Genomic DNA, 10,798 nt, shown 5'->3' with positions numbered 1-10,798 from the left:
TCTTCCGATTGTTTGTTTCCTCAGCAAAGTAGGAAGCAAGGTAGTCAGCTGACAGGACAAGAGTGGGGATTGAAGAGAAAGGAGAAAGTGTGAAATTGTCATCTAAGCCGGGGTCAGCAAACTATCTTAAAGGGCCAGAGGGTGGTAAATATTGGCTTGGCCAAAAAGTTCATTCGGGTTTCCATACGATCTTATTTGGAAAAACCCAAATGAACTTTTTGGCCAACCCAACATTTCAGGCTTTGTGGGCAGTCTCTGTCACAACTACTCAATTCTGCTATTTTAGCCCAAAAGCAGACATAAATTATAATAAATACACCCATTTTTCCATAGTTGTGTTCCAGTAAAATTTGATTTACAAAAACAGGTATACAGCTCATGGGCCGTAATTTGCTGACTCCTATTCTAAGAGAATGGGGGAGAGATAGACTAAGCATGTATCATTGATTACCTGGCAGCGTTAAGGATCCACTTGAGGTTTGTGGCCCTGTACTGAAAGTGAAAACAGTTGGCATAGTTGTGTGTGTTTCTCCTGCCAAGTTCAGCTACACAGCTGTAGGCATGGAATGGTGGAAAACTGGATCTCATGTGTTTTGTCAAACGGTGTGACCCAAGGGCAGGGGAGTTGAAGGTATATGAAAGGTTATGTTATAATGATCGGCTCTGGAATTGAAGCTGAGCATCTGAGGACGAGGATCAATGGATAGGCTGTCCCAGTGGATTGCTGGAGTCAAACTAGATGGCGTGAGTTAGAAAGGCAGGAGGTAGCGGTCGGAGAACAAAAGGGTTGCTGATACTAGTAAGGCTAGGTAGTGGGTGTGAGCATGGGAGTGAGGGGCTGACATATGTGGAGGACAGGATCACTGGAGTACAGGAGATCAAGTTGCCAAAGGCCAAGGTGTGGGAGGATCATCTCTGTACACTAGTCACCAAGAATTAAGGCAGGAATGATGTTGGAGAGAGTGAAGGGGCACTCTTTCATGATGATGCCACATAAAGCCTCAGAATCACTACCAATCGTTAGTATAGGACAAGAAACCTATTTGTCTTCAGGACTGTGGTGGATGAACAAGGATTAGAAGGTAGAGGAACTACATATACAGAGGCACAGAAGCACGATGCAGCTTTTGAGAACTGCAGGTGCTTAGTATTGCTAGGTTAGAGAACTAGGATGGACGATAGCAAAAGACCACATAGTAATGGTAGGCAGAGTTTGGAGACAACTGAGGGGAATGAGAAAGGGAACTGACCGGAGATGATAAAAAGGATTGACTGTGGCACCAAAGACCCAAAAGAGATCAGAACTCATACATCTGCATGGTTAGACAATGTTTTTCATCCCTAAAGGTCACCATCCAGTAAGTGACCAAAAGAGGTATGAAGGGTTTTGAAAGAAAAAGAATATTTCTACCCACAGAGCACTCTCAGGTAACTGTCTATGAAACAGAAATGAAATAGATATAGTAGAGTGCTAATTATTCTAGACACAAGGTTAATATAAGAACTTAGAAAAGAATGAACATTTGAAACTTCCTTGGTTTTTGGTCTTGGTTTTAGTCTGGAAATGGTTTATTGTGGGACTGTTACAGTTAGTATTAAATCCTAGCGATCTAGGTGTCGGTATCTTAATTATAGCAAAAGGTAATCTCTTTTTATTCATAGGATTATAAGACAAGAGATGTGACTGATGATGTAAAAAATATTGTAAGATTTGTTCAAGAACACAGTTCATCACAAGGAACAAGAAATATAAAACATGTAGGTCCTTCTGGGAGATTTACTATGAATATGCTGGTCGACATTTTCTTGGGTAAGTCATCTCTTTTATTGTTTGAGTTACATCGATTAAAATGGAACTTTTAGGGAATTCCCTGGTGGTTCAGTGATTAGGACTCTGTACTTACACTGCAAGGGGGCGCAGGTTCATTCTCTGGTCAGGGAACTAAGATCCCACAAGCTGCACGGCACAGCCAAAAAAAAAAAAAAGTTGAACCTCTAAAGAATTCATTACAAGTACATAAAAAAAATCTCTTCTATTTTCTTATAGAAGCTAAGAGTTTTAGAATAAAGCCTTTTTGAGTAACAAAAGAAAATCCATTTTTATGAATTATTACCAATTATTTTTATAGAATTTATATAAGTCACTAAGATGAGTTTCCATAAATAAAAAAGAAAATAATAAAGTTTATACAATTTCATCTGAGTGAATGGAATATAACTTCCCCGGAGAATTACCCATTGACTGACTTCCAGTTCGGGATGGCAGCGTGAGCATAAGTATCTGTCTTCTTTTTTTGCTTGAGACCCCATTAAAATAGTAGCAAGGAAATAAAATGAGGATTAAATCCATAACAGCATAGAAAACCAGAAAGAGACCATCATCAGATTAGAGGTTTTAAAAATCTTTGACGAAATGGAGGGAAGCATATTGAAAAATGGAATGAAATGCAGTAAATCACCATGCACAGTAAAGGTAGAGAAAGTTACAGCAGAGGGGCTGTCAACCAGGTAGAACCCCATTATCACCAGGCTGACTCAGACTTGGAACCTCAGAGGCCTGGGGGGTGGGAGTAAAAGCAGAGGAGCCAAAAATAGGAGGGGACGGTTAAAAGAAAGTCTGCTCACAAAAGAACTGCATGGGATAGCAGCCTGCAGTTGATTCTAGAACAAAGATAAACTGCTTGAGGAGTAGAGAGACAGCTGAGCTGGGGGCCAGCGCCCCTAAGTGGCATTTGGGGGCCACCCAGCCCACTTACCCTAAAGCAAACCTGGTAACTAGATATCCCCATTCAGGGGAGGAATTTGAGGGGAAATAGACCTAGATATAAAATAACAAGAAATCCACCTAAAAAGTTTAACCTGGTCCCTAAAGACTAAATATAAATAGACAATCAAGGGGACTTCCCTGATGGTCCAGTGGTCAAGAATCTATATTGCAATGCAGGGGATGCCAGTTCGATCTCTGGTCAGGGAACTGAGATCCCACATGCTGCGGGGCAGCCAAGCCCACGCACCACAACTACTGAGCCCATGTGCCACAACTAGAGAGAAACCCATACACTGAACGAGGAGCCCGTGCACTGTAATTAAGACCTGACGCAGCTATAAATAAATAAATAAATAAATAATCTGGGGGGGGGGGAAAGACAGTCAAAAGAAAGACCAAGGGACTTCCCTGGCAGTCCAGTGGTTATGACTCCGCACTTCCAATGCAGGGGGCAAGGGTTTGATCCCTGGTCTGGGAATTAAGATCCTGTGAGCCGCGAGGTGCAGCCAAAAAGAAAAAAGTGAAAGACCAAATAAGTAGCGTATTTGACCTTGGGGATAGAGATAATTTAGAAAATAAGCAATAGCTTTGGGGATGTGGGAGGGGAAACTCCTGATTAGTATCTTCATAAAGACTTAAATAATAATAGAATGTTACAGAAAATAGAGAAAGAGCTGTTAAAATTTTTAAATGATTGACGCAAGTAAATTTAGTGGAAAGGTTGGAAGATAAAGTCAAGAAAATTTTCTTAAGACCTGAGCAAAAGGCTATATGGAAAATGTGAGAGACAAAATATAGATCAATTCTTAGGAGATGTAAAATCTGACATAAAATTTTGAAATAGAAAGTAGAGAGAGGGAATTATCAAACCAATGATAAAAGAAAATTTCCCAGAATAGAAAAGAAAAAAAACCTTAATTAAAATGCCCACTTGGGGAGTTCCCTGGTGGTCTAGTGGCTAGGATTCAGTGTTTTCACTGCTGTGGCCTGGTTTCAGTCCCTGGTCAGGGAGCTAAGATCCCACAAGCCACGCAGCGTGGCCAAAATTTTTCTTAAAAATGCCCACTTAATGCTAAGTAAGATGCTTTATAAGATGAAATTTAAGAATACCAAGAGTGGGGCTTCCCTGGTGGCGCAGAGGTTGAGAGTCCGCCTGCCGATGCAGGGGACACGGGTTCGTGCCCCGGTCCAGGAAGATCCCACATGCCGTGGAGCGTCTAGGCCCGTGGACCATGGCTGCTGAGCCTGCGTGTCCGGAGCCTGTGCTCCGCAACGGGAGAGGCCACAACAGTGAGAGGCCTGCATACAGCAAAAAAAGAAAAGAAAAGAATACCAAGAATAACGAGATGTTAGGGAAGAAAACCTTTTTCTCCACTCTGTTATATTTAGTTGTTGGGGACATTAGCAAGAGAAAAGACAGATTTAATCACGTATGTGTGGGAGTTCATAGAAAATGGGACTCAAAGGGGCAATTAGAATTTGAGGCTTGTGTACCATTTTAATAGGGGAAGTAGAGGCGGGAGAAGGGTTAGGAGGAAACAAATGATTTGAGGGAAAGATAAATGGGCCCTTAGGAGAAAGATAGCGGGGAGACATGGCAGTTTTTGTGACAGTGTCTGTTTAGGTGTTGTGTGGAGACTTCTCATCTCCAATGATAAGAGTCAGTTTTCTCTGGTTGCTCTTGGGGAGGGGGTTTAAGACAACTGAGTTCTTTTGGGAGTCTCTGCTTTTTGGCAGATGGATTTCAGAAATTCAAGTACCTTCTGCTCAAAATAATTTTTATGCCACTGTGGCATGTTCGGGACCCCTTCAGAGATACTCCAGAAAGCTTTGGAAAGAAAAAGCAAACCAAAACCAAACTGACATCAGATTAATGTCAGTAGCCTGGAGACTAGAAGGCAAAGAAGGTGATATGATGTATACCATAAACAGAGGAACTGACCCATGGGTCCAGGGAGAAGAAATCCCAGAGTCACAGCTATGCAGCAGGTCCAGTAAGCAGTCTGTACAAATTGTAACAGAAAGCCAGGAAAAATAAGTCCCAAGCAATATAGAGAAAGAACAAGAAATTAATTTTTTTATTGATGACAGTAAAGAACACAAATGTTACTTCTCAACAACAAAAGGAGAAAGGCACTTAGAAACTCCTGGGGAAGGACTTCCCAGGCAGTCCAGTGGTTAAGACTTCGCCTTCCAATGCAGGGGGTGCAGGTTCAATCCCTGGTCGGGGACCTAAAATCCCACATGTCTCGGGGCCAAAAAATGGAAACATAAAAAACAGAAGCAATATTGTAACAAATTAAATAAAGACTTTAAAAATGGCCCACAGCAGGGCTTCCCTGGTGGCGCAGTGGTTGAGAGTCCGCCTGCCGATGCAGGGGACACGGGTTCGTGCCCCGGTCCGGGAAGATCCCATGTCACGGAGCAGCTGGGCCCGTGAGCCATAGCTGCTGAGCCTGCATGTCCAGAGCCTGTGCTCCGCAACGGGAGAGGCCACAACAGTGAGGGGACCACATACCACAAAGAAAGAAAAAAAAGGCCCGCAGCAAAAAAAATCTTTAAAAAAAAAAAAAAAAAACTCCCAGGGAAAGATTATAAAAGAGAGCCAAGGTCAAATAGAAAACAAAGGAAGTTGGCTGCATCATTTTGAGTAATTAATAAAACGTGAAAAAAAATAATTGGTTTGTCTGAATACAGTGAACATCCTCCTTAGAGTTGCACAAGAGTCATGAGTTCTAAGTGGGGAAGGAAGCTTGTTGTAATATAAATGTTGCTGATTAGCTACAATAGAATCAATGTATAGACTTAAACATGGTTAGAGAACAAGGCAGGATATAGACGTTAATCTTGATGATGCAAAAATAAAAGTACAATAAATAAAAATAAAAGGGGGGACTGCCCTGGTGGCACAGTGGTTAAGAATCCACCTGCCAGTGCAGGGGACACGGGTTCGAGCCCTGGTCCGGGAAGATCCCACATGCTGCGGAGCAACTAAGCCCGTGTGCCACAACTGCTGAGCCTGCACTCTAGAACCTCCGAGCCACAATTACTGAGCCCACATGCCACAGCTACTGAAGCCTGTGTGCCTAGAGCCTGTGCTCCGCAACAAGAGAAGCCACTGCAATGAGAAGTCCGTGCACTGCACCAAAGAGTAGCCCCTGCTCGCCACACCTAGAGAAAGACCACGCTCAGCAATGAAGACCCAACGCAGCCAAAAATAAACTAATTAATTTTAAAAAATAAATAAATAAAAATAAAAGGGGAGTATATGGACAGCTTGGGGTGCTGGTAGCCTCCTACATAGTGGGGAGGGAGAGTGGTCAGACACTCTAAAGTTACCCCAGAAATCAATAGATGAACCAGTCTTATGTAGCTAGCAAAATTCAGGGCAGTGTAAAGTGAAGGGGGTGGTATAAATGAGGTAAAGCCTCATCTTTCATTGTGAAGGGTCAATAAATAAATGTCAGGTGGTGATTCTGGCCAGTGGCATGACAGCAAGAGTATGGGTTCCATGCAGAGGTAACCACCAGAAGTGCTGAAAACAACCTATTTAAAAAGTGATTGCCGGGGGCTTCCCTGGTGGCACAGTGGTTGAGGGTCCGCCTGCTGATGCAGGACACGAGTTCATGCTCTGGTCTGGGAAGATCCCACATGCCGTGGAGCAGCTGGGCCCGTGAGCCATGGCCGCTGAGCCTGCACATCCGGAGCCTGTGCTCCGCAACGGGAGAGGTCACAACAGTGAGAGGCCCGCGTACCGAAAAAAAAAAAAAAAAAAGTGATTGCCGGAACTTCCCTGGCGATCCAGTGGTTAAGACTGTGCTTCCACTGCAGGGGGCGCGGGTTCGACCAGGGATCAGGGAACTAAGATCCCACATGCTGCGAGGTGCAGCCAAAAAAAATTAAAAATAAAAAAATTAAATTAAATTTTTTAAAAAAGTGATTGCCTTGGAGAAGAGTGAGACTAGGGAGGGGAAGGGTGGAACAGAGGAATGTTGCTTTTAATTATAAACCCGCCTGTGCTATATTGTGTTTTTTTCCTATGTACATGTATTACTTTAATTAAAAATCTATAAAGCAATTAAAAACTTAGTAGCCTAGATTGGAGTAGGAAGATGGTTTGTTCAGTTTCTCAGCTGTGTCTCCTGGATCTGTACATTTCTCAGGACAAAGCAACTTTTGATGCTGGTCTTCCTGTTCTGGATTCTTGCCTTCTCCTAGTTTGGACTCTTTTGGGGGTACAAGGGGTTGCAGATAAAATAATTTGTTATAAGAATGATACATGATCATTCTACATTATAATATGTATGAAACCGAAAAATACAAATAGCTCCCCAAAAAACTGCTAATGTTTTAATGTGTGTTTGCTCACAATCAGATATTTATCATATTGTGTGTATAGTTTCTGTCATTTTTATATAACGAGATATAAGCATTTTCTTATTTTTTTATTCTTAAGTAGTTTTTAATTTATATTTTATCATATTGATGAAATATATTTAAATAGTTTTATTTTAGGACATATTGTTCTATTGTAAATAGTGATGTGATAAATAGCCTTTTAAATACACCCTCATCTACATCTCTGTTTGTACCTTTCATGTACATTGCTAAGTCAGACATTTTTCTGACACATTCTTCAGTTTCTCCTTAGCTCTTATGTGTTTTTTAAGAAAATTGTTTATGTTTCGTCCAGATTTCTTAGTTATCCTCAGCACTAGGGTTGGTCCACATCAGCCAGCCCGTTATCAGAGCAGTAGTCCTGCCCCAGGAATGTGCCATTTCAGGGATACAAATCACTTGAAAAAGGAAAAACTTGAATCATTCAGCATCTATGACCAGAAGCCATCTGAAATTTACAATAATGTAATTATTTGGAACTCTTAAAATAGAACTAAAGCTTTACAAAGTAATTGTTAATTCTGATTATAATCAGTGTCACAAGCCTTCTTAAGTAGATTGTTATAATAAAATTGTGAGGCTTCCCTGATGGCACAGTGGTTAAGAATACACTTGTCGAGCCCTGGTCGGGGAGGATCCCACATGCCGTGGAGCTGCTAAACTCGTGCTCCACAAGTACTGAGCCTGCGCTCTAGAGCCCGCGAGCCACAACTGTTGAGCCCACGTGCCACACAACTCCTGAAGCCCATGCACCTAGAACCTGTGCTCCGCAAGAAAAGTCACTGCCATGAGAAGCCTGCACACCACAAGGAAGAGTAGCCCCCGCTTGCTACAACTAGAGAAAGCCCACACGCAGCAACGAAGACCCAACGCAGCCAAAAAAATAAATAAAAAATTTTAAATTGTGTTTATGATGAAAACATTAGTCATTAGTGCAGCGTGGATGTGAAACCAAGGATCCAGCTGTGGGTGGGACTCTCAGTCAGTGGGAGGAGGAGGGAAGTATACAGCCTTGTGGAGTGTTCTGCAACAGTGATATGAAGCTATTAAGGTTTATATGAACTGTCTTTGATTTGTTTGCTCTAATACAATTTTATAAGCTGTACATGCAACATGCTAAAATGTTAAACTTAATTTTGCTGCTGTTTTTGGCCAATGCACGTTATAAAAAGATGAAGAGAAGTACACACAGTTATTTTAGCGTTCTACTCAAATATTCTTACTTCATGGAAACAAGTGTCTATTTGTGCCATGGTTTTTCCTGCGGAAGAGCTTAGCTATCTCATTTACCCAGACCTGTCCATAAATGGCTTTTTTAGCCTCTTCTGTTAGAGTTATAGTATACCTACATTTACTAATCTAATTTCTCTTACCTTCTTACCAGGGAGTAAGAGTGCAAAAATTCAGTCAGGAATATTTGGAAAGGGATCTGCTTATTCAAGACACAATGCTGAAAGACTTTTTAAAAAGCTAATACTTGACAGGATTTTGGATGAAGACTTATATATCAATGCCAATGATCAACCAATTGCATATGTGATGCCTGGAAATAAAGCCCAACATGTACTAAATGGACATTTAAAGGTATGGTATTTTAAATGTTTATTTTATTTTATTATCTCACAATGAGTAGACAGAACTATTTTACTACAAACTCAAGTGTCTTTTCCAAAGCTTATGGATACTGAATTTATATATACTGTCCTATATGAACATATTCTATTTTTCTTAATTTAGAAAGAGATCTTAAAATTGAACCCAAGTAATGTAACACCTGTCAAAATGAATTGAGTGGGTTGGTTGTCAGATCATTAAATCATCGTATAGTCATTAAATAAACATTTATCAGAAAGCTAGTCTGTGCTGGCACGGGAAATATAAAGATGGAGAATATACAGCCCCGTTCCCAAGGGACTTACTGTCTACTTGGCGTAACAGAAGTACCCCCCCAAAAATGTAATTAAGCATTAAATAAAGCCTCTATGTGCATGCACTCATTCCTGTCCTCTCATTTTCTCTCACAAAGGTAGACTTTATGGAAACGGAAAATTCCAGCAGTGTGAAAAAACAAAAAGCTTTAGTGACAAAGGTATCTCAGAGGGAAGAGGTGGTTAAGAAATGTCTTGGAGAGCTTACGGAAGTCTGCAAATCTCTAGGAAAAGTTTTTGGTGTCCATTACTTTAATATTTTTAATACTGTCACTCTCAAGAAGCTTGCAGGTTGGTGTGTGTGTCTTCTGTTGCGTGGCATAAATTAATAGGCTAAAAGTTAATCTTGCTAAGGAACTTATCAAGAGCATTAATGTATCTCAGTCTTTTTGATCTCTGAATTGAAAGCTCAGAAAAACAGTTTAAACTCATTCTTGAGATAAAATATATTTTTTAAGATATACACAGTACTTTGTTATTCAGACATATGGTATAATTTCAATCTTATACTTCAGTCTAATGCTGAATGTTAGGATATGGATAATTCTAATCGCTAACACGAGATGTCACTTAATGAATTTGTGTGCCTTATTTGCCTGCCTTATGATGTTTAACTATGTGTGTACATGTCTTTGCAATGCGGAGCTAAGTTCCTTTTGAAAAGAGATTTTGTTTTATGCTTCTCTGAATCCAGATCTAGCACACTGCTGTGTCTAAGTATTTTTTGATAAATCCTTGCTGACGTGAGTTATTTCCATGGCTTCAGACAGCTCAACCCAGAATTCTAATAGTAGAGCCCCTGGAAAATAAGTTGGCCACATGGTTGACTGACTAGTGTACATTTCCTTCCACCCTCTTCCTTCATAAAAGCTTATAATCATCACTTCTCTCTCTTCCATTCCCACTCCTGCCACCATAGGTCATTACAGTATTTCATCAACTCTAAAATGCCACATTGTTATTTTATGGACTATTGAGAAAGAAAAAATTCTACTAATTAAACTGTGGCACAGTGCTTTTATTGAAAGAGTTGTTTTTACTTTATTTAGATTTTTATCATATATAACTGTGCATATATGGAAAATGCATACAATCAAAGTAGATTGAATTAAGTACTTGTAAAAATTCACATTCAAAACCTGACTCTTCTGAATTATTTTTTGAGTCAGTTGTCCATGTCTTTGTTTTCCCTCATGTAATCAGGAACGTTAGTGATACAACCTTTTTAGCATGCTCCACTCTGTTCCCCAAAATTTTAATCAAAATCCTTGTCACCCATTCTGATTTGGTGGTGACACTTTCTTGATGATACCGGAAAGTGTCCGCGGGAGGCTGCACGTCTCTCAGTAACACAAATGTAACACTGCTTCATCTACTTCAGGTCATATAAAGCACTTGGTTGTTTCTTGCAAGAAACTGTGCAATTGTCATTTCCTCCAGGACATACAATTTGCTTTGTTAATGCCAAATTTATCCCCCGTTACTCCGTTTCTGAGCTTTTCTGCATGCACAGTCATTTTCTCAATGCTAATCACAATCTAGTCTTTTCTAACACATTTCATGTGCAGTTCAATTCAACACGTGAGGAACCAGCACTGCAGTGGCGCTGTTGGCATGCCGGCAGCACTGATAGCTATGACTGAGATCTCACATGTGGAGGCAGTTACAGCACAGCTGCCATTTGGCCGTCAGCACTTGTAAGACG

The 10,798-nt window shown here is 40.7% G+C and overlaps 1 protein-coding gene across 2 annotated transcripts in view; it reads left to right on the top strand.

Annotated features, from left to right (window-relative positions):
• BLM (BLM RecQ like helicase) overlaps positions 1-10,798 on the top strand; it is a 66,165-nt gene that overhangs the window by 46,796 nt on the left and 8,571 nt on the right. Inside the window, exons 16-18 of one of the 2 annotated variants that reach the window (XM_007470557.1) lie at positions 1,663-1,810; positions 8,550-8,749; positions 9,192-9,384. In XM_007470557.1, the coding sequence (XP_007470619.1) occupies positions 1,663-1,810; positions 8,550-8,749; positions 9,192-9,384 (541 nt within the window). The remainder of the gene's footprint in view (positions 1-1,662; positions 1,811-8,549; positions 8,750-9,191; positions 9,385-10,798) is intronic. The other variant, XM_007470558.1, reaches the window with a different exon arrangement.

The sequence above is a fragment of the Lipotes vexillifer genome, unplaced genomic scaffold (genome assembly GCF_000442215.2).
Source record: "Lipotes vexillifer unplaced genomic scaffold, Lipotes_vexillifer_v1.1 scaffold412, whole genome shotgun sequence".
Taxonomy (NCBI): domain Eukaryota; kingdom Metazoa; phylum Chordata; class Mammalia; order Artiodactyla; family Lipotidae; genus Lipotes; species Lipotes vexillifer.
The sequence above is the reverse complement of the archived record's forward strand: the minus strand, read 5'-3'. Positions and strand labels throughout refer to the sequence as shown.